The sequence below is a fragment of the Ranitomeya variabilis genome, chromosome 1 (assembly GCF_051348905.1).
Source record: "Ranitomeya variabilis isolate aRanVar5 chromosome 1, aRanVar5.hap1, whole genome shotgun sequence".
Taxonomy (NCBI): domain Eukaryota; kingdom Metazoa; phylum Chordata; class Amphibia; order Anura; family Dendrobatidae; genus Ranitomeya; species Ranitomeya variabilis.
In genome coordinates this window covers 991,239,773-991,264,380 of record NC_135232.1, presented here as the reverse complement: position 1 = coordinate 991,264,380, position 24,608 = coordinate 991,239,773, and the positions used below count along the sequence as shown (strand labels likewise).

At 47.3% G+C, this 24,608-nt stretch overlaps 1 protein-coding gene across 1 annotated transcript; it reads right to left on the bottom strand.

Moving 5' to 3' along the window:
* Positions 1-578: 578 nt before the first annotated feature.
* Positions 579-12,126, bottom strand: MSMO1 (methylsterol monooxygenase 1). The gene is made up of 6 exons (XM_077279464.1): positions 11,990-12,126; positions 11,216-11,513; positions 9,052-9,200; positions 8,428-8,554; positions 6,507-6,661; positions 579-3,012 (listed from the first exon to the last, which is right to left on the bottom strand). The coding sequence occupies exons 2-6, from the start codon at positions 11,480-11,482 to the stop codon at positions 2,814-2,816; spliced, it is 897 nt and encodes a 298-aa protein (XP_077135579.1). The 5' UTR covers positions 11,483-11,513; positions 11,990-12,126; the 3' UTR covers positions 579-2,813.
* Between the last annotated feature and the right edge of the window lie 12,482 nt (positions 12,127-24,608).

The window sequence follows — 24,608 nt, the reverse complement described above, 5'->3', positions numbered from 1 at the left end:
CTAAAAGGTTGGACACCCCTAGTTTAGACCCTTGGTAGGCTCACAGCTGCAATAGTGACACCCCAAGATCATGTGTTTCAGAAAATGCTCCCTTCATCTACCCGCCTAAATACTATTGAGCACAGCATCTAGGAGGTTAAACATCTGGGATCAGAGTTCCCTCTGCCCCTCACATGTCGGCTGTAATGTAAATGGGACTTCTGCTACTGAAGATGTTCCTTATAAAGCACTGCCTCCAAAAGCACAAAAGAAAAATAAATAAAAGAACCTAAAATGGCTATGTGCGGAACGGTAGACCTGATGGAGATTGTGCGGTAGGAAGGCAGAGGAAGAGCTTTGTAATATTGGTATAGCAAAAATATAGCATGACGGTCTCTTCCCTGGGGCAGCGCGTACCATAGTCCTCAATATAACATATGGCTGACTAATATGCTTCAACTTACCAGAAAATGTGCAGAAAAAACAAAAAATAAAATATCGATTTCTCTTAAAGCTTCAGGGTGGTTCTTGTCCTGGATGTACAGACAAATAAACTAGTATAGGCTCAGGTGAATAATTCCGTACTGCAGACAACCATGGATCAGTGATTAACAATTTATTTCACCATTGAAAAAAAAAAAAAATAAACCTGAGGTTAAAAAAAAAATGCAATGTAAGTGCCAAGCCGTATCAATGCGAATCTAGACCCAAGGTTCTCATGTTACCCATGTGCAAGCAGGCTTTAATGTACTCTAGAAAAAAAAATCTCAATGTACTGATGTGCCCTTAACACAGAGAAGCAAAGGCCTAGATTAGGGTTTCCAGGACAGGTCAGTCCTTGAACACTGCATGTTTCGAGATCAATGTGTCCACAGCCAAACTAGATGGTGGCATCTCGTAACCCTGTGCTTGGTGTATGGGAAACCGTAAAGACATGACGACTACACTGACCTGATCTGCTGGGTCAGATCTAGCCATCCGGAAGGGGTTTTATAGTCTTATGCAGTAAACGCTTCATCATGGTAGAACAATTTTTATATACTAAAGTTTCTGCGTGAAAAACAGAATTTCTTGGACTCACAGCTGCTTGGTCAGTTACGATGTATGAGTGGAAAGACAATCCTCTGTGAGCTATCCACATGAGCATGGCTAGATCCAGGAGAATTTTTTAACCTCCGGATGTAAGGCTATTTTGACGTTTTTTACGAATAAAGTAACCCACTTTACTTACTTTGCTGCACATCAAAAACTCATTGTAGAAACGTAGCCTATAGAAAAGAAAGCGTCCACCCACACAATATGCCAACCAAACATACCAGGAATCTGGGGAAGTTTTCACCATGCAATAGAGAAGCTCCTCCTACAGACACTAAGCTTAAACTGGGGTACTTCCTGCCTGTCGGTGGGTGTATACTGCAGAGGAGGAGCTATTTTCCATTTTTTACATAGTGTCAGCCTCCTAGCGACAGCAGCATACACCCATGGTTACCTGTGTCCCCCAATGAAGCGATAAAGAAAGAGAAGCTTTGCTTGCAGAAGACTAGACAGCCCCTTAGACAACAGACATGAGGCACCACTTCAATGTCATCGCTAGTGACATTTTTGGATTACATAGGATACATCCCGAAGATCTGTGACGTATTACAGCACTAGTGTTGGGGGTGAAGATTTGTGGAATCCGCTGCAGATTTCCTTAACCTGATCACCTTACTCTCCCATGGCATAATATCTGGTCAGATGGTCTGGGCCAAGAAAACAGTAGATACATGATTGAGTAGTAATTTTCCCAAACGTATTACTATATATCTGAATATGCACCACAATAAAGGAAAAGGTCTCAATTCATAAAGTGCAAAATGCAATAACTCCTACACATTTATTCTTTGCAGTGTGAGGTTTCCTGGAAACACAGACCTAGTCCTGCTGTGCCACACTGATCTGGCCAAGGTCTTATTCACAAGTCACTCGCTACTGTCCGAGTGCTATCCGTGTTTTTCACAGATTGTACCTATATGGCGAATGTGGTCAGTCACATGTCTGTGATTTTTTCACAGAACAGTTGTTCCATGCAAAATTGCTGAGACATGTCCGAACTTGATCCAGAGGTAGGATCAAAATCTGCAATGCAAGTCTATGGGTCCATAAAAAAAAAAAATCCTGAAGAACACTCAGAAACCATCCGAGTGCGGAAAGTGGTGAAACTTTTTCCCACTTGTGAAAAAACCTGCTAAAAATCGGACTAGTCGCTGATGAAACTCTGCCCCTTTTTCGCTTACGCAAAAAAACCCCAAAAAACAGAGTTGTGAATAAGCCCTTACCATGAGAAACGCTGACCAGAATAAGGGGTGTGCATGAATTAGTGGTGGCAATCGTACCTCGCCAACAGACATCACCACATTTTCGATACCACAACTGAAGATGCCATCTTTAGTTGAGGTTGGGAATGAAAGAGTTAAATAATTAAAATATGCGCTATGTAGAAAAATAAAAACGGAACATTTCACAAAGTGGAAAGTCAATCATGATGTGGATGAAGGTGACAAAAGCGGAATATTCTTGCAGTCCTTGTATCTTCCGACAGTCCGTGAGTGGCAGCCGGCTGAGCTGGTAGAGGGCTGCTTATTAAGGTTCTCAGTCTGACTGTAAGGCCCAATGCGGCATTTGTACAATGGCGGCTGTAAGAGGATGTGTGGCCGAATCCCACTTGGTGCTTGTGTGTCCCACCCGCTCCATACAAATCAGCGTGGACTCCACCTGTGGCACATTGCGGATTTCATTAAGAGCAATTCGCGATCCATATGATGGAGAATTAAGCAGTCATTTTAGGAAATGAATTATTTCATCTTCTTCCCGTCCTCTGTCTTCACTTTATGTCTGTAGCTGATGTACTGAGAATCGGTGTTGAAGAGTTTGTCCCACCATGTAAAGGTCGATGCGTAGTTACCTACGAAGTTCATGTGATGGAAATCATGGAAGCGTGCCCCGGCATAGAAGGGGACGAGATGCAGCGGATTCAAGGGAATGTCGTAACCACTGGGAGAGAAGACAGCGCAAAATTACGACCCAATCCATGTAACAAAAGCCTACACAATCATAAGACGGCTACAGGCACAATGATTTCACAGCCACTGCGACAATGCTAACTGGCAAGGAGGATTTCTGGGGAACACATTGGGCCTCATTTCTCAAAACTAGTCTACTACTAAGACTTAGAGCAACCAGAGGGCAGCTTATAGTTTTCCAAAGCATCTCAAGGAATAAAGCTGAGCTTTGATTGGTTCTATAGGTCACAAATGGTGATGAGAGAACCTTCTTGGATAAGGTGTTATCTGAGCATGCTCGGGTGCTAAACTACTGTAGTGTCTTCGGCGTGCTCAAAAAATATGCTCAATTCCCCGCGGCTGCATGTCTCGCAACTGTTTGACGGCTACAACACATGCAGGGATTACCTGTTTGTTAGATGTGAACAGCCATGAGACATGCAGACGCGGATGAGCACATGAGCATGCTCAGATAACACCTTATTCAAGCACGTTCGCTCATCACTGGCTACATTAGTTACCATTAGCCAGTTTTGGAGTGGATTATCATGGCTTAATTTTAAAGGCCTTTTATGTGGGGTAATAAGTACTTAAATGAACGATTCAGTAAAGGCTGAGTCACACATAACGATATCGTTGCAACGTCACGCTTTTGGTGACGTAGCAACGATCCCGCTAACGATCTCATTATATGTGACAGTGACCAACGATCAGGCCCCAGCTGGGAGATCGTTGGTCGATGGGAATGATCAGGACCTTTTTTTGGTCGCTGATCACCCGCTGTCATCGCTGGATCGGCGTGTGTGACGCCGATCCAGCGATGTGTTAACTTGTAACCAGGGTAAATATCGGGTTACTAAGTGCATGGCCGCGCTTAGTAACCCGATATTTACCCTGGTTACCATTGTAAAAGTTAAAACAAAAACAAAAAAAAAACAGTACATACTCTCATTCTAATGTCTGTCACGTCCCCCGCCGGCGTCCACAGGGTTAAAACTGCTTTCGGCAAGAGCGCTGCTAATATGCACGCGCTGCTGCCGAGAGCTTCCCTGCACTGAATGTGTCAGCGCCGGCCGTAAAACAGAGCACAGCGGCGACGTCACCGCTGTTACTGCCGGCGCTGACACATTCAGTGCAGGGAAGCTCTCGGCAGCAGCGCGTGCATTACCAGCGCTCCTGCCGAAAGCAGTTTTAACCCTGTGGACGCCGGCAGGGGACGTGACAGACATCAGAATGTGAGTATGTAGTGTTTTTTTTTTTTAACTTTTACAATGGTAACCAGGGTAAATATCGGGTTATTAAGCGCGGCCCTGCACTTAGTAACCCGATGTTTACCCTGGTTACCCGGGTGCTGCAGGGGGACTTCGGCATCGTTGAAGACAGTTTCAACGATGCCGAAGTCGTTCCCCTGATCCTTGGTCGCTGGAGAGAGCTGTCTGTGTGACAGCTCCCCAGCGACAGCTCCCCAGGGACCACACAACGACTTACCAACGATCACGGCCAGGTCGTATCGCTGGTCGTGATCGTTGGTAAGTCGTTTAGTGTAACGGTACCTTAAGAGAACGATCATTTAATTATTGCTAGTCTCATCTTTTATGGTGAACTAAAAGCCATCTGGGGGACTGTTTCAAAAACTTTTTGTAAACATGTTTATTCTCCTTTTTGACACAATTGTGTCTGTTTGTCAACTTGACTACTGTTAATAAAAAATTATCTTCTTATCAATGATCATTAGCACAAAACCCTTCCATCAAATGTTATTAAATGAGCGGCAATCAACTTACACTTTGGTCAATGTTCAGATCGTTGTGGGACAAAAATTCTACCGATGTAAAGACTTAGAATTGGCCATGTGTGATTGGGGATCTAAAGGATCATTTACACTGCAAACTTATGGTGAACGAGTGTCCCTAGGAATGATTGTGTCACAGTGATCTTGCAGTCTACAGCTTCATCCAGACGACCAGGTAACAGGATCTGTGTATGGCCCATGACCATCTGTGTACGGCCCATGACCATCTGTGTACGGCCCATGACCATCTGTGTACGGCCCATGACCATCTGTGTACGGCCCATGACCATCTGTGTACGGCCCATGACCATCTGTGTACGGCCCATGACCATCTGTGTACGGCCCATGACCATCTGTGTACGGCCCATGACCATCTGTGTACCGACCATGATCATCTGTGTACCGACCATGACCATCTGTGTACGGACCATGATGTGCGGACTGGCCACGGTTCTCATGACCTGAACTTGACACCTTCATAGGAAAATACAAGGCTGCCAAATTCAGGTTGCGAGACCGTGGGAAGTCCACGCCTCACGGTTCATCTACAGAGCAGGTTACACTGACATCTGAATGAGGTTGAGGGTATGTGCACACGTCCGGAATGCATGCAGAATTTTCCTGAGATAAACCTGACGTTTTCCTCAGGAATTCTGCATGCGTATTTTTCGCGTTTTTTTTGCAGATTTTTTGCATTTTTTTCCAGACACTCCAAATGCCATAATATAATGGGAAATCCGCAAAAATAATGAACATGATGCGTCTTTTCCCGCAATGCATTTTTTTTGCGGAAAAAAATGCATCATGTGCACAAAAAATGCGGAATGCATTCTAAATGATAGGATGCATATGTATGCGTTTTTCATGCGTTTTTATCGCGAAAAACACGCAAAAATTCCTGAACGTGTGCACATACCCTAAAAGTGAACCGGTCATGTAAAACAACACTATTAACCTGCAGATATAGTGTTAATAGCATTCTGACACTGTGAGGCGCCAGCACTGAGCGCTCCGCTACTGGGAAGAGAGGAACACGGCAGCATTAGGGTTTCCGCCATAGGGGTGGCGTCGGCACACGGTCTGTCACCGCCTGTCTGTCAGTGCTGGGGGGAACGGCTACAGCCACCACTCACTATACACTGAGAGGTGCAAATCTGCAGGTAAATAGAGTTATTAACAGGCCGATCTTCTATACCATGGTGCCCACAGAGCGGAGTTCATGTACAATGTGACAGGTTCCCTTTAACACATATTTTATTTTAGGTAGTAAGTTAAAATGTCTGGCAGCTCATTAGAGGAGTGGATGATTCCAATGATATTGGAAGGGCAGGACACCCAATGAAAGTCTGAGAGGGAACATCATTAGCAATTACATGACTTGTTCAGCAAGATGTTAGAAAGCTAGAAAAAAAATATTTTATATATATATATATATATATATATATATATATATATATATATATATATATATATATATATATATATATATATATATATACACAAAAAAAGTTTAGTGCAAATAAACGTTGTTCTCAGGCATCAGCCTACACACAGCACTGGAGAAAGGCCTCCTGGTGAGAAGAATATGGATGGCCACTGAACTTTGCACTTCTTATGGAAGCTGGAACCTTCTTTTTTCTTCCTTGTATGACACACTGGTTACACGTCACAAGATAAGTGGAAAGGCTGCTTACCTGTGAACATCTATGGTTTCCATCAGTCTGACAATAACCCAGGCCCACAGGAGAATGACGTGATTGCAGAAGACCAGAATGCCAATGAAGAATCCGGCTCCCAAAATGAGGGTTTCATAAGGGTGAGCATATTCCGCCTGCATGCCGAATGGGGACTGTGGGACACGGAGGAAGCGCGTCAGCAATCAACACAGAACTGGACTTACAGAGCTGTATGGAGTATTTTGCAGGCAAACACATTATCTTAATTCTGGCCTCACACACATTTTTTGGACATGTACATTTCATGGGGCCAGATAGAACAATTCCCTATGAGCAAAAATACTGCATTTTTTCAGTGTATTCCCCTTTGCTGATGTGTCACTAGTGCAGTATTTATTTTCAGCTTTTTTAGTGCAAAAATGAAGCAAAATTTTTTACATGAATTTTTGAAGGCTCTCCATAAAAGCCCATAGGAAAAAAAACCTCACAGTAAATTTGCATCAGTTTTCATGAAATGGAAGGGGTATTCCCATCTCCAAGACCCTTCCCAATGTGTAGTAGTAAAATAATAATAATAATATTAGCAAACAACCCCAATTAGAAATGTAGTACAGTTTTTTGACTCGTTATGTCCCTTTACTCATGTGCAGGCATTGCAGGACCTTTGGTATCCATGGTTACATCCACTGATGAAGTGACAGTTAGTTAGCTAATTGCTAGTGATCGTAACCATGGATACCTATAACGCCTGCACATGAGGAAGGGGACATAGATAATAATTTTAAAAAAACCCTATACTACATTTCTAATTGGAGGTATCTGCTAATATTATTACAAACTGTGATAGGATCTTGGAGATAGGAATAGTCCTTAAAAATTTACTTTGCTTGAACTGTTATAAGAAATAAAGTTTATAACTGTTAAACTCAGCAGATTTTAGGACAGAACATGGCATCACGGCCTAAAGTCAATAGTGAAATGTACACCACATTACAAAGGACCGCGGTTCTGGTCACGTAGCGCGCTATGGGTTTGGCATTTTTCCATATAGGAATTGAACAAAAAAAACAAAAAACACAAGTACAAATTATTGTGAATTAAAGGCTGCTCCCAGAAACGCTTGTAAAAATATATACTACTAACACAGAGTGCTGAAGAATAATGGCCTAAATGTGGGGCGAGATTAAAGGGAATCTGTCAGCAGGTTTTTGCTATGTAATCTGAACACATCATGAGTTAGGCTACGTTCACATTTGCGGCCAGCGCCGCAGCGTCGGGCGCCGCAGCGGCGCCGCATGCGTCCCTATATTTAACATGGGGGCGCATGGACATGCGGCGCACTTGCGTTTTGCGCCGCATGCGTCGCTGCGGCGCCCGCGTCGGGGCGCAGAGGACGCAGCAAGTTGCATTTTTGCTGCGTCCAAATTCAATGAAAAAAACGACGCATGCGGCGCAAAACGCAGCGTTGTGCATGCGTTTTTGTTTGCGTTGTGCGCTGCGGCGCCGACGCTGCGGCGCACAACGCAAATGTGAACGTAGCCTTAGGGGTTAAAACACAGGTTTCAGCAATGCCTCTCTCCTTTTGTTTGCAATTCTTTTAGCAGCAGAAGCTGATCATTGCTGGGACACAGCAGCACAGCTTATGCTAGTCCAACACGCCCCTTCTGGGATAGGCAGCTCACTGTCTATGGACATTGTATATACAGAGACTGGTGTGGGCGGGGTCAGCTTTGGTGTGGGCGGGGTTAGCTTCCTCAGCTCTGCTACAGTTCTAAATCGAAGTCTAAATCTTTACCCAGTAATCTAAGTGAGACATTGTTGTATTCAGCTTTTCTTTGCCTACATCAGGCAGTTCTCAGATGAGGTAGCAAAAACCTGCTGACAGATTCCCTTTAAGAGTTCAGTACAGCACAGCGCTGTAGACAGACTCTGAACTTACTGCAAACTCATGATGTACTTTGTGGATATGCTTGTAAATGCTCTTATGGTGCAGGAGACGATGCAGGAAATAATGCCAGGCGTCTTCAATGACTGCACAGCCAAAACACTGCGCACATAATGTATACCTACAAGACAAGACAACATTGGTAAGGAGGCGATACGGGTGTGTTCATGTACTTGGGCTTAAAGGGCGCCGCACTTCAGACTCCGGACTTCCTGTTTGCTGGGGGCAATGTTCCGCTCATGACTGTAGGTTTGGCCAGTGGCTGGCTGAGCAGTGGGCTCTCCAATGCTGTAACAGACGAGCGCAGCAGCTGGCCGGTACACTGACCCAGGCAGTTTCAGAGCAGGGCTTGCAAGCTACATAGCAAAGAGCTTGTAAGCACTGCGCTCCTTGTCTCGGAGAGCGGTCAGCTCTGATACATTGCAAAGGTGGTCGGTAACCATTGGTAATGAGCAGTAAACTAGAAAATTAAAAAAAAAAACCTTTATTCATGAGAATGGTGAGGATATGTTGCAAAGTTGCTTGGTTTGACATGGACTTTGCATTGTAGCCATCTATGATATACAAACTAGAATACTGAATATTTTAGATTTATTGTTTCTTAGTCCGGATACTTACCATCTAGGCATATTATCCCAGTCATATGGAATGTTAAAAAATTCAGTGAAGTAGTATGTCCCACAGATCAATGGCAGCTGAATGCAGAAATGGTTGAAGAGGAGCATTTTAAAGCACCTCCATTGGCCTTCCCAGGTTTCCGGCCTATCCTGTAACACAAGCAGAAGTGAAGCTTAGATCCGAACAAGCAGAGCAATATGGATCTCTATTAGGTTTTAGGTTTTCTGAGACTTTTAAATTGATGGCCTATATTAACCCCTTCATGATCTTGCAATTTTTCAGGGTTTTTTTGCGCTTTCTTTTTTCCTTCCCTTATTCCAAGAGTCAGAACTTTTTTTTTTTTTTTTTTCCCTCCCCATAGCCATTTGAGGACTTGTTTTTTTTTTTTTTGCGAGATAAGTTGTTCTTTTCAATAACACCATTCGTTGAATTATGTGAAGAGCTGGAAAGTGGGCAAAAAAATTCCAAGTGCGTTCAAATCGCAAAATAAGTGCAATGTCACAATTGTTTTTTTCCCTTTTAATTTACCCTGTTCACTACACGGTAAAACTGACCTGGCAATAGGACTCCCCAGGTCAGTAAGGAGCACGTAGATGCCAAACTTGTACAGGGTTATTTTTTTTTTTTAGTGTTGAAAGCAAAATTCGGAAATGTGAAAGAAGCAACATTTTGCTTATGTCTCCATTTTCCAAGACAGGAAGAATTTTAATTTCTCGGGATCTGGGGCTGGGTGAAGGCTTATTTTTTATTTTTTTTCATAAATACCATTGTGAGGTAGATATGCTGTTTTGTTCACCTCTTATTGCACCATCGCAGCAGACAAAAAAAAAAAAAAAAAGGGACCCGGACCTGCGACACCCATCGGACCGGATCGCCCGCGGTTGAGTATAATAAAACTTATTTTTCTTCTTTTCCAGGTCAGATCAGGGGCCTTATCTACAGCATTATAGAATAATGTAGATAAGCCCTGAAAGGCGGTGGCTGTAACTCGTATCGGCCAAACCTGGTGAGAGGTTTCCTTTAAAGAAGCCCTCCTCCTTCTCCTCCCACCAAAGTTTTTATCCTCTTAATATATTACAGTCATCATATTATATAGCACTCTGTACTTACAATTGCTCATTTTCCCTTTCTACCCAGCTAATTCTGCTTTTTTCTTTGCTCTATGTAGAAACAGAAAGTCTTTTGTCCCTGCAGAAATCATTCCCCCCTTAAACTCCTGACTCAGCTGCTCCCCCCTCCCCCTGCCAGGGACTTTTGCAGTGACTTATGACTCATACAAGGAAACTGACCTCCTATTTCTACATAGAGCTTAGAAGGATAGAGCTAGTCAGTTTATAATCACGTGATGTCATAGACCTAATGGAAAGAGTAGAATTAGCTGGGTAGAAAGGCAAAATGGCCAACTGTAAGTACACAGTGTCATATAATATGATGCCTGCAATGTATTAAGATAAAAATGTTCATAGGATGAGGGCTACTTTAATCTAGATGGAAAATGAATAGGTTATGGGAACAGTCAAGCAAGTGCAGCCACCTTGGTCACATATAGTGGCCAGAAGAAACCTTTCGCCAGGTTCAAATTCCAGAGGTGGGACTCACATATACCAGACCAAAATGGCATATTTTGCGTCTAAATTGAGAATACTCCTTTTAAAAAAAAGCAAACTTTTGCTACCTAATCTGAGAGCAGTATAATGTAGGAGCAGAGACCATGATTCCAGCGATGTGTCACTTACTCGGCTGCTTGTTGTGGTTTTGATTAAATGACTGCTATCAGCAGGAAATTATTACTAAAGGACTAGTGAGCCTGCTGCCTTGTAGTCCTTCATATAACCCCTCCCCCACCAATGATTGGCAGCTTTCTGCCTATGCACAGTGAACACAGAAAGCTGCCAGTCAGTGGAGTGGGTGGGGTTATACACAGCCCAGCATTCAGAGTAGATCTCCAGCAGATAAAACAAACTGCATCAATCAACGCTGGAATCAGGGTCTCTGTCCCTACGTCGGGCTGCTCGCCGGAGGGGTAGAAATAAACCTGGTGCCAGATTCCCTTGAGGTAGTGATCAGGGGGACAGCAGCTTGCTGGACGGCCTGTCCCACTGTCACACACTACATGCAGCCTCACATCGCCCTACATAACACACCATACGCGCAGAGTACAAACCTGCTGGATTTTAAACCTCTGCATAAAAGGCATGAACTGAAAGAGAAAGGCAGGTAAACAGAAGAGGAAGTAGATCAGCTCGTGGACGATGAGGGACCCCCAGGTGGCAATCTGGAACTTGGTGTAGTGGTCCAGCATGTAGGTCCAGGCGTGCTTAAAGGGCTCCTGCAGAGGATTGTCTGGGAGCAGAGAGTCAATGTATTCCACAGCCAGAGACGCGGAGCTAAGGACACTGTCGTTGGAAGCCATGTCTGACCCCTGGTACATGGAGGATGGCAGGCGCAGATGGCAGGGGATCCTGCGATAGAAGACAAGTTGGGGTATAAATCTCCAGATGTCAGGACACAAACATTATTACATCGCACGCTTACACCTGATGAGGCTGGAGTACTCACTTTACAAATCCATTTCAGAATGGCTTCAATAGCATCATTAACACTAACCTTTATAAGCCAGATATAACTGGACCCATAAACTGATTATCTTGTGTCAGGCGGGAAAACTTGTAAAATTAATTATACAGCCATTATCACATGGATTTTCAAAATAAGTACACCGGTATCATCAGGTGTATGAGATTGACTGACAGTATACAGTAGGTATTGGCAAATTAGTGGCCGTAATGGACAAGCAGCACAACATGTACACACACATGTAATGTACGGACAGTATTAGACCCAGACACACGAGCAGCACTATCTGTGCCGTCACACACAGCTCTATCTCTCTACATTAGTGATGGCTTCAGTCACCACACACACACAGGGCGCTCACCTCTCCCAGGTCACCGCCGTCTGACAGCGCAGAGCTCACCGGACTCTTTATATGTTCAGGTCTTCCTCTCCTCAGCACCGGGACAGAGAAGTCCCAGCTGTCACGCAAACACCGAGTGATCGTTTTCCTCAGCTCCGATTGGCTGCACATGCTACACACTACTACGTCACTGGAGCGGTAGAGGTTTTTATTGGACAGCGGCATGGAGTGAGCCTAGGCAGACTCTCGCTGTTAGCCAATCCGTGAGTGCGGTTAGTTGTGTTCACAACGCTGATGTCACGCCCCCTCTGTTAGATGTAACGTCTCAACCTGAGAAGGAGGGGCGCCACAGACACCGCACCACGTGCTAGTATGGTCACCATGACGACATCTATGCCTGAGAAGGCGGGAAGGCTAGTGCGGTCACGTACCTGTTGTATGAGGTATAGAACAGGTAGCGCTGTATTTGTACAATGGCAGAAGGCAGGCAGCAGAGGGCTGTACAGGGAGCGCTGTGACCGGACTAGTAATATTATACAATGGCAGAAGGCAGGCAGCAGAGGGCTGCACAGGTAGTGCTGTGACCGGACTAGTAATATTATACAATGGCAGAAGGCAGGCAGCAGAGTGCTGTACAGGGAGCGCTGTGACCGGACTAGTAATATTATACAATGGCAGAAGGCAGGCAGCAGAGGGCTGTACAGGGAGCGCTGTGACCGGACTAGTAATATTATACAATGGCAGAAGGCAGGCAGCAGAGGGCTGTACAGGTAGTGCTGTGACCGGACTAGTAATATTATACAATGGCAGAAGGCAGGCAGCAGAGTGCTGTACAGGTAGCGCTGTGACCGGACTAGTAATATTATACAATGGCAGAAGGCAGGCAGCAGAGGGCTGCACAGGTAGCGCTGTGACCGGACTAGTAATATTATACAATGGCAGAAGGCAGGCAGCAGAGGGCTGCACAGGTAGCGCTGTGACCGGACTAGTAATATTGTACAATGGCAGAAGGCAGGCAGCAGAGGGCTGTACAGGTAGTGCTGTGACCGGACTAGTAATATTATACAATGGCAGAAGGCAGGCAGCAGAGGGCTGTACAGGTAGTGCTGTGACCGGACTAGTAATATTATACAATGGCAGAAGGCAGGCAGCAGAGTGCTGTACAGGTAGCGCTGTGACCGGACTAGTAATATTATACAATGGCAGAAGGCAGGCAGCAGAGTGCTGTACAGGTAGCGCTGTGACCGGACTAGTAACAGTGTACAATGGCAGAAGGCAGGCAGCAGAGGGCTGTACAGGTAGCGCTGTGTCCGGACTAGTAATATTGTACAATGGCAGAAGGCAGGCAGCAGAGGGCTGTACAGGTAGCGCTGTGACCGGACTAGTAATAGTGTACAATGGCAGAAGGCAGGCAGCAGAGGGCTGTACAGGTAGCGCTGTGTCCGGACTAGTAATATTGTACAATGGCAGAAGGCAGGCAGCAGAGTGCTGTACAGGTAGCGCTGTGACCGGACTAGTAATATTATACAATGGCAGAAGGCAGGCAGCAGAGTGCTGTACAGGTAGCGCTGTGACCGGACTAGTAATAGTGTACAATGGCAGAAGGCAGGCAGCAGAGTGCTGTACAGGTAGTACTGTGACCGGACTAGTAATATTATACAATGGCAGAAGGCAGGCAGCAGAGGGCTGTACAGGTAGCGCTGTGACCGGACTAGTAATAGTGTACAATGGCAGAAGGCAGGCAGCAGAGTGCTGTACAGGTAGTACTGTGACCGGACTAGTAATATTATACAATGGCAGAAGGCAGGCAGCAGAGGGCTGCACAGGTAGTGCTGTGACCGAACTAGTAATATTATACAATGGCAGAAGGCAGGCAGCAGAGGGCTGTACAGGTAGTGCTGTGACCGGACTAGTAATATTATACAATGGCAGAAGGCAGGCAGCAGAGGGCTGTACAGGGAGCGCTGTGACCGGACTAGTAATATTATACAATGGCAGAAGGCAGGCAGCAGAGGGCTGCACAGGTAGTGCTGTGACCGGACTAGTAATATTATACAATGGCAGAAGGCAGGCAGCAGAGTGCTGTACAGGTAGTGCTGTGACCGGACTAGTAATATTATACAATGGCAGAAGGCAGGCAGCAGAGTGCTGTACAGGTAGCGCTGTGACCGGACTAGTAATATTATACAATGGCAGAAGGCAGGCAGCAGAGGGCTGCACAGGTAGCGCTGTGACCGGACTAGTAATATTATACAATGGCAGAAGGCAGGCAGCAGAGGGCTGCACAGGTAGCGCTGTGACCGGACTAGTAATATTGTACAATGGCAGAAGGCAGGCAGCAGAGTGCTGTACAGGTAGCGCTGTGACCGGACTAGTAATATTATACAATGGCAGAAGGCAGGCAGCAGAGTGCTGTACAGGTAGCGCTGTGACCGGACTAGTAACAGTGTACAATGGCAGAAGGCAGGCAGCAGAGGGCTGTACAGGTAGCGCTGTGTCCGGACTAGTAATATTGTACAATGGCAGAAGGCAGGCAGCAGAGTGCTGTACAGGTAGCGCTGTGACCGGACTAGTAATAGTGTACAATGGCAGAAGGCAGGCAGCAGAGTGCTGTACAGGTAGTACTGTGACCGGACTAGTAATATTATACAATGGCAGAAGGCAGGCAGCAGAGGGCTGTACAGGTAGCGCTGTGACCGGACTAGTAATAGTGTACAATGGCAGAAGGCAGGCAGCAGAGTGCTGTACAGGTAGTACTGTGACCGGACTAGTAATATTATACAATGGCAGAAGGCAGGCAGCAGAGGGCTGCACAGGTAGTGCTGTGACCGAACTAGTAATATTATACAATGGCAGAAGGCAGGCAGCAGAGGGCTGTACAGGTAGCGCTGTGACCGGACTAGTAATATTATACAATGGCAGAAGGCAGGCAGCAGAGTGCTGTACAGGTAGTGCTGTGACCGGACTAGTAATATTATACAATGGCAGAAGGCAGGCAGCAGAGTGCTGTACAGGTAGCGCTGTGACCGGACTAGTAATATTATACAATGGCAGAAGGCAGGCAGCAGAGTGCTGTACAGGTAGTGCTGTGACCGGACTAGTAATATTATACAATGGCAGAAGGCAGGCAGCAGAGTGCTGTACAGGTAGTGCTGTGACCGGACTAGTAATATTATACAATGGCAGAAGGCAGGCAGCAGAGTGCTGTACAGGTAGCGCTGTGACCGGACTAGTAATATTATACAATGGCAGAAGGCAGGCAGCAGAGTGCTGTACAGGTAGCGCTGTGACCGGACTAGTAATATTATACAATGGCAGAAGGCAGGCAGCAGAGTGCTGTACAGGTAGCGCTGTGACCGGACTAGTAATATTATACAATGGCAGAAGGCAGGCAGCAGAGTGCTGTACAGGTAGCGCTGTGACCGGACTAGTAATATTATACAATGGCAGAAGGCAGGCAGCAGAGTGCTGTACAGGTAGTGCTGTGACCGGACTAGTAATATTATACAATGGCAGAAGGCAGGCAGCAGAGTGCTGTACAGGTAGTGCTGTGACCGGACTAGTAATATTATACAATGGCAGAAGGCAGGCAGCAGAGTGCTGTACAGGTAGCGCTGTGACCGGACTAGTAATATTATACAATGGCAGAAGGCAGGCAGCAGAGGGCTGTACAGGTAGCGCTGTGACCGGACTAGTAATATTATACAATGGCAGAAGGCAGGCAGCAGAGGGCTGTACAGGTAGTGCTGTGACCGGACTAGTAATATTATACAATGGCAGAAGGCAGGCAGCAGAGTGCTGTACAGGTAGCGCTGTGACCGGACTAGTAATATTATACAATGGCAGAAGGCAGGCAGCAGAGTGCTGTACAGGTAGCGCTGTGACCGAACTAGTAATATTATACAATGGCAGAAGGCAGGCAGCAGAGTGCTGTACAGGTAGCGCTGTGACCGGACTAGTAATATTATACAATGGCAGAAGGCAGGCAGCAGAGTGCTGTACAGGTAGCGCTGTGACCGGACTAGTAATATTATACAATGGCAGAAGGCAGGCAGCAGAGTGCTGTACAGGTAGCGCTGTGACCGGACTAGTAATATTATACAATGGCAGAAGGCAGGCAGCAGAGTGCTGTACAGGTAGTGCTGTGACCGGACTAGTAATATTATACAATGGCAGAAGGCAGGCAGCAGAGTGCTGTACAGGTAGTGCTGTGACCGGACTAGTAATATTATACAATGGCAGAAGGCAGGCAGCAGAGTGCTGTACAGGTAGCGCTGTGACCGGACTAGTAATATTATACAATGGCAGAAGGCAGGCAGCAGAGTGCTGTACAGGTAGCGCTGTGACCGGACTAGTAATATTATACAATGGCAGAAGGCAGGCAGCAGAGGGCTGTACAGGTAGTGCTGTGACCGGACTAGTAATATTATACAATGGCAGAAGGCAGGCAGCAGAGTGCTGTACAGGTAGCGCTGTGACCGGACTAGTAATATTATACAATGGCAGAAGGCAGGCAGCAGAGTGCTGTACAGGTAGCGCTGTGACCGAACTAGTAATATTATACAATGGCAGAAGGCAGGCAGCAGAGTGCTGTACAGGTAGCGCTGTGACCGGACTAGTAATATTATACAATGGCAGAAGGCAGGCAGCAGAGTGCTGTACAGGTAGCGCTGTGACCGGACTAGTAATATTATACAATGGCAGAAGGCAGGCAGCAGAGTGCTGTACAGGGTAGCGCTGTGACCGGACTAGTAATATTATACAATGGCAGAAGGCAGGCAGTAGAGTGCTGTACAGGTAGCGCTGTGACCGGACTAGTAATATTATACAATGGAAGAAGGCAGGCAGCAGAGTGCTGTACAGGTAGTGCTGTGACCGGACTAGTAATATTATACAATGGCAGAAGGCAGGCAGCAGAGTGCTGTACAGGTAGTGCTGTGACCGGACTAGTAATATTATACAATGGCAGAAGGCAGGCAGCAGAGTGCTGTACAGGTAGTGCTGTGACCGGACTAGTAATATTATACAATGGAAGAAGGCAGGCAGCAGAGTGCTGTACAGGTAGCGCTGTGACCGGACTAGTAATATTATACAATGGCAGAAGGCAGGCAGCAGAGTGCTGTACAGGTAGTGCTGTGACCGGACTAGTAATATTATACAATGGCAGAAGGCAGGCAGCAGAGTGCTGTACAGGGTAGTGCTGTGACCGGACTAGTAATATTATACAATGGCAGAAGGCAGGCAGCAGAGTGCTGTACAGGTAGCGCTGTGACCGGACTAGTAATATTATACAATGGAAGAAGGCAGGCAGCAGAGTGCTGTACAGGTAGTGCTGTGACCGGACTAGTAATATTATACAATGGCAGAAGGCAGGCAGCAGAGTGCTGTACAGGTAGTGCTGTGACCGGACTAGTAATATTATACAATGGCAGAAGGCAGGCAGCAGAGTGCTGTACAGGTAGTGCTGTGACCGGACTAGTAATATTATACAATGGAAGAAGGCAGGCAGCAGAGTGCTGTACAGGTAGCGCTGTGACCGGACTAGTAATATTATACAATGGCAGAAGGCAGGCAGCAGAGTGCTGTACAGGTAGTGCTGTGACCGGACTAGTAATATTATACAATGGCAGAAGGCAGGCAGCAGAGTGCTGTACAGGGTAGCGCTGTGACCGGACTAGTAATATTATACAATGGCAGAAGGCAGGCAGCAGAGTGCTGTACAGGTAGCGCTGTGACCGGACTAGTAATATTATACAATGGCAGAAGGCAGGCAGCAGAGGGCTGTACAGGTAGCTCTGTGACCGGACTAGTAATATTATACAATGGCAGAAGGCAGGCAGCATAGGGCTGTACAGGTAGTGCTGTGACCGGACTAGTAATATTGTACAATGGCAGAAGGCAGGCAGCAGAGTGCTGTACAGGTAGTGCTGTGACCGGACTAGTAATATTGTACAATGGCAGAAGGCAGGCAGCAGAGTGCTGTACAGGTAGCGCTGTGACCGGACTAGTAATATTGTACAATGGCAGAAGGCAGGCAGCAGAGTGCTGTACAGGTAGCGCTGTGACCGGACTAGTAATATTGTACAATGGCAGAAGGCAGGCAGCAGAGGGCTGTACAGGTAGCGCTGTGACCGGACTAGTAATATTATACAATGGCAGAAGGCAGGCAGCAGAGGGCTGTACAGGTAGCGCTGTGACCGGACTAGTAATATTATACAATGGCAGAAGGCAGGCAGCAGAGGGCTGTACAGGTAGCGCTGTGACCGGACTAGTAATATTATACAATGGCAGAAGGCAGGCAGCAGAGGGCTGTACAGGTAGCTCTGTGACCGGACTAGTAATATTATACAATGGCAGAAGGCAGGCAGCAGAGGGTTGTACAGGTAGCGCTGTGACCGGACTAGTAACAGTGTACAATGGCAGAAGGCAGCAGAGTGCTGTTCAGGTAGCGCTGTATTTGTACAATGGCAGAAGGCAGGCAGCAGAGGGCTGTACAGGTAGTGCTGTGACCGGACTAGTAATATTATATAATGGCAGAAAGCAGGCAGCAGAGTGCTGTACAGGTAGCGCTGTGACCGGACTAGTAATATTATACAATGGCAGAAGGCAGGCAGCAGAGTGCTGTACAGGTAGCGCTGTGACCGGACTAGTAATAGTGTACAATGGCAGAAGGCAGGCAGCAGAGGGCTGCACAGGTAGTGCTGTGACCGAACTAGTAATATTATACAATGGCAGAAGGCAGGCAGCATAGGGCTGTACAGGTAGTGCTGTGACCGGACTAGTAATATTGTACAATGGCAGAAGGCAGGCAGCAGAGGGCTGCACAGGTAGTGCTGTGACCGAACTAGTAATATTATACAATGGCAGAAGGCAGGCAGCAGAGGGCTGTACAGGTAGCGCTGTGACTGGACTAGTAATATTGTACAATGGCAGAAGGCAGGCAGCAGAGGGCTGCACAGGTAGCGCTGTGACCGGACTAGTAATATTGTACAATGGCAGAAGGCAGGCAGCAGAGTGCTGTACAGGTAGTGCTGTGACCGGACTAGTAATATTATACAATGGCAGAAGGCAGGCAGCATAGGGCTGTACAGGTAGCTCTGTGACCGGACTAGTAATATTATACAATGGCAGAAGGCAGGCAGCAGAGTGCTGTACAGGTAGCGCTGTGACCGGACTAGTAATATTATACAATGGCAGAAGGCAGGCAGCAGAGTGCTGTACAGGTAGCGCTGTGACCGGACTAGTAATATTATACAATGGCAGAAGGCAGGCAGCAGAGTGCTGTACAGGTAGCGCTGTGACCGGACTAGTAATATTATACAATGGCAGAAGGCAGGCAGCAGAGTGCTGTACAGGTAGCGCTGTGACCGGACTAGTAATATACAATGGCAGAAGGCAGGCAGCAGAGGGCTTTACAGGTAGCTCTGTGACCGGACTAGTAATATTATACAATGGCAGAAGGCAGGCAGCAGAGTGCTGTACAGGTAGCGCTGTGACCGGACTAGTAATATTGTACAATGGCAGAAGGCAGGCAGCAGAGGGCTGTACAGGTAGCTCTGTGACCGGACTAGTAATATTGTACAATGGCAGAAGGCAGGCAGCAGAGTGCTGTACAGGTAGTGCTGTGACCGGACTAGTAATATTATACAATGGCAGAAGGCAGGCAGCAGAGTGCTGTACAGGGAGCGCTGTGACCGGACTAGTAATATTATACAATGGCAGAAGGCAGGCAGCAGAGGGCTGTACAGGTAGCTCTGTGACCGGACTAGTAATATTATACAATGGCAGAAGGCAGGCAGCAGAGTGCTGTACAGGTAGCGCTGTGACCGGACTAGTAATATTGTACAATGGCAGAAGGCAGGCAGCAGAGTGCTGTACAGGTAGCGCTGTGACCGGACTAGTAATATTATACAATGGCAGAAGGCAGGCAGCAGAGGGCTGTACAGGTAGCGCTGTGACCGGACTAGTAATATTATACAATGGCAGAAGGCAGGCAGCAGAGGGCTGTACAGGTAGCGCTGTGACCGGACTAGTAATATTATACAATGGCAGAAGGCAGGCAGCAGAGGGTTGTACAGGTAGCGCTGTGACCGGACTAGTAACAGTGTACAATGGCAGAAGGCAGCAGAGTGCTGTTCAGGTAGCGCTGTATTTGTACAATGGCAGAAGGCAGGCAGCAGAGGGCTGTACAGGTAGTGCTGTGACCGGACTAGTAATATTATATAATGGCAGAAGGCAGGCAGCAGAGTGCTGTACAGGTAGCGCTGTGACCGGACTAGTAATATTATACAATGGCAGAAGGCAGGCAGCAGAGGGCTGTACAGGTAGTGCTGTGACCGGACTAGTAATATTATACAATGGCAGAAGGCAGGCAGCAGAGGGCTGTACAGGTAGCTCTGTGACCGGACTAGTAATATTATACAATGGCAGAAGGCAGGCAGCAGAGTGCTGTACAGGTAGTGCTGTGACCGGACTAGTAATATTATACAATGGCAGAAGGCAGGCAGCAGAGGGCTGTACAGGTGGCTCTGTGACCGGACTAGTAATATTGTACAATGGCAGAAGGCAGGCAGCAGAGTGCTGTACAGGTAGTGCTGTGACCGGACTAGTAATATTGTACAATGGCAGAAGGCAGGCAGCAGAGTGCTGTACAGGTAGTGCTGTGACCGGACTAGTAATATTGTACAATGGCAGAAGGCAGGCAGCAGAGTGCTGTACAGGTAGCGCTGTGACCGGACTAGTAATATTGTACAATGGCAGAAGGCAGGCAGCAGAGTGCTGTACAGGTAGCGCTGTGACCGGACTAGTAATATTGTACAATGGCAGAAGGCAGGCAGCAGAGGGCTGTACAGGTAGCGCTGTGACCGGACTAGTAATATTATACAATGGCAGAAGGCAGGCAGCAGAGGGCAGTACAGGTAGCGCTGTGACCGGACTAGTAATATTATACAATGGCAGAAGGCAGGCAGCAGAGGGCTGTACAGGTAGCGCTGTGACCGGACTAGTAATATTATACAATGGCAGAAGGCAGGCAGCAGAGGGCTGTACAGGTAGCTCTGTGACCGGACTAGTAATATTATACAATGGCAGAAGGCAGGCAGCAGAGGGTTGTACAGGTAGCGCTGTGACCGGACTAGTAACAGTGTACAATGGCAGAAGGCAGCAGAGTGCTGTTCAGGTAGCGCTGTATTTGTACAATGGCAGAAGGCAGGCAGCAGAGGGCTGTACAGGTAGTGCTGTGACCGGACTAGTAATATTATATAATGGCAGAAAGCAGGCAGCAGAGTGCTGTACAGGTAGCGCTGTGACCGGACTAGTAATATTATACAATGGCAGAAGGCAGGCAGCAGAGTGCTGTACAGGTAGCGCTGTGACCGGACTAGTAATAGTGTACAATGGCAGAAGGCAGGCAGCAGAGGGCTGCACAGGTAGTGCTGTGACCGAACTAGTAATATTATACAATGGCAGAAGGCAGGCAGCATAGGGCTGTACAGGTAGTGCTGTGACCGGACTAGTAATATTGTACAATGGCAGAAGGCAGGCAGCAGAGGGCTGCACAGGTAGTGCTGTGACCGAACTAGTAATATTATACAATGGCAGAAGGCAGGCAGCAGAGGGCTGTACAGGTAGCGCTGTGACTGGACTAGTAATATTGTACAATGGCAGAAGGCAGGCAGCAGAGGGCTGCACAGGTAGCGCTGTGACCGGACTAGTAATATTGTACAATGGCAGAAGGCAGGCAGCAGAGTGCTGTACAGGTAGTGCTGTGACCGGATTAGTAATATTATACAATGGCAGAAGGCAGGCAGCAGAGGGCTGTACAGGTAGCGCTGTGACCGGACTAGTAATATTATACAATGGCAGAAGGCAGGCAGCAGAGGGTTGTACAGGTAGCGCTGTGACCGGACTAGTAACAGTGTACAATGGCAGAAGGCAGCAGAGTGCTGTTCAGGTAGCGCTGTATTTGTACAATGGCAGAAGGCAGGCAGCAGAGGGCTGTACAGGTAGTGCTGTGACCGGACTAGTAATATTATATAATGGCAGAAAGCAGGCAGCAGAGTGCTGTACAGGTAGCGCTGTGACCGGACTAGTAATATTATACAATGGCAGAAGGCAGGCAGCAGAGTGCTGTACAGGTAGTGCTGTGACCGGACTAGTAATATTATACAATGGCAGAAGGCAGGCAGCAGAGGGCTGTACAGGTAGCTCTGTGACCGGACTAGTAATATTGTACAATGGCAGAAGGCAGGCAGCAGAGTGCTGTACAGGTAGTGCTGTGACCGGACTAGTAATATTGTACAATGGCAGAAGGCAGGCAGCAGAGTGCTGTACAGGTAGCGCTGTGACCGGACTAGTAATATTGTACAATGGCAGAAGGCAGGCAGCAGAGGGCTGTACAGGTAGCGCTGTGACCGGACTAGTAATATTATACAATGGCAGAAGGCAGGCAGCAGAGGGCTGTACAGGTAGCGCTGTGACCTGACTAGTAATATTATACAATGGCAGAAGGCAGGCAGCAGAGGGCTGTACAGGTAGCGCTGTGACCGGACTAGTAATATTATACAATGGCAGAAGGCAGGCAGCAGAGGGCTGTACAGGTAGCTCTGTGACCGGACTAGTAATATTATACAATGGCAGAAGGCAGGCAGCAGAGGGTTGTACAGGTAGCGCTGTGACCGGACTAGTAACAGTGTACAATGGCAGAAGGCAGCAGAGTGCTGTTCAGGTAGCGCTGTATTTGTACAATGGCAGAAGGCAGGCAGCAGAGGGCTGTACAGGTAGTGCTGTGACCGGACTAGTAATATTATATAATGGCAGAAAGCAGGCAGCAGAGTGCTGTACAGGTAGCGCTGTGACCGGACTAGTAATATTATACAATGGCAGAAGGCAGGCAGCAGAGTGCTGTACAGGTAGCGCTGTGACCGGACTAGTAATAGTGTACAATGGCAGAAGGCAGGCAGCAGAGGGCTGCACAGGTAGTGCTGTGACCGAACTAGTAATATTATACAATGGCAGAAGGCAGGCAGCATAGGGCTGTACAGGTAGTGCTGTGACCGGACTAGTAATATTGTACAATGGCAGAAGGCAGGCAGCAGAGGGCTGTACAGGTAGCGCTGTGACTGGACTAGTAATATTGTACAATGGCAGAAGGCAGGCAGCAGAGGGCTGCACAGGTAGCGCTGTGACCGGACTAGTAATATTGTACAATGGCAGAAGGCAGGCAGCAGAGTGCTGTACAGGTAGTGCTGTGACCGGATTAGTAATATTATACAATGGCAGAAGGCAGGCAGCAGAGGGCTGTACAGGTAGCGCTGTGACCGGACTAGTAATATTATACAATGGCAGAAGGCAGGCAGCAGAGGGCTGTACAGGTAGCTCTGTGACCGGACTAGTAATATTATACAATGGCAGAAGGCAGGCAGCAGAGGGCTGTACAGGTAGCGCTGTGACCGGACTAGTAATATTATACAATGGCAGAAGGCAGGCAGCAGAGTGCTGTACAGGTAGCGCTGTGACCGGACTAGTAATATTATACAATGGCAGAAGGCAGGCAGCAGAGTGCTGTACAGGTAGCGCTGTGACCGGACTAGTAATATTATACAATGGCAGAAGGCAGGCAGCAGAGTGCTGTACAGGTAGCGCTGTGACCGGACTAGTAATATTATACAATGGCAGAAGGCAGGCAGCAGAGTGCTGTACAGGTAGCGCTGTGACCGGACTAGTAATATACAATGGCAGAAGGCAGGCAGCAGAGGGCTTTACAGGTAGCTCTGTGACCGGACTAGTAATATTATACAATGGCAGAAGGCAGGCAGCAGAGTGCTGTACAGGTAGCGCTGTGACCGGACTAGTAATATTGTACAATGGCAGAAGGCAGGCAGCAGAGGGCTGTACAGGTAGCTCTGTGACCGGACTAGTAATATTGTACAATGGCAGAAGGCAGGCAGCAGAGTGCTGTACAGGTAGTGCTGTGACCGGACTAGTAATATTATACAATGCCAGAAGGCAGGCAGCAGAGTGCTGTACAGGGAGCGCTGTGACCGGACTAGTAATATTATACAATGGCAGAAGGCAGGCATCAGAGGGCTGTACAGGTAGCTCTGTGACCGGACTAGTAATATTATACAATGGCAGAAGGCAGGCAGCAGAGTGCTGTACAGGTAGCGCTGTGACCGGACTAGTAATATTGTACAATGGCAGAAGGCAGGCAGCAGAGTGCTGTACAGGTAGCGCTGTGACCGGACTAGTAATATTATACAATGGCAGAAGGCAGGCAGCAGAGGGCTGTACAGGTAGCGCTGTGACCGGACTAGTAATATTATACAATGGCAGAAGGCAGGCAGCAGAGTGCTGTACAGGTAGCGCTGTGACCGGACTAGTAATATTATACAATGGCAGAAGGCAGGCAGCAGAATGCTGTACAGGTAGCGCTGTGACCGGACTAGTAATATTATACAATGGCAGAAGGCAGGCAGCAGAGTGCTGTACAGGTAGCGCTGTGACCGGACTAGTAATATTATACAATGGCAGAAGGCAGGCAGCAGAGTGCTGTACAGGTAGCGCTGTGACCGGACTAGTAATATTATACAATGGCAGAAGGCAGGCAGCAGAGTGCTGTACAGGTAGCGCTGTGACCGGA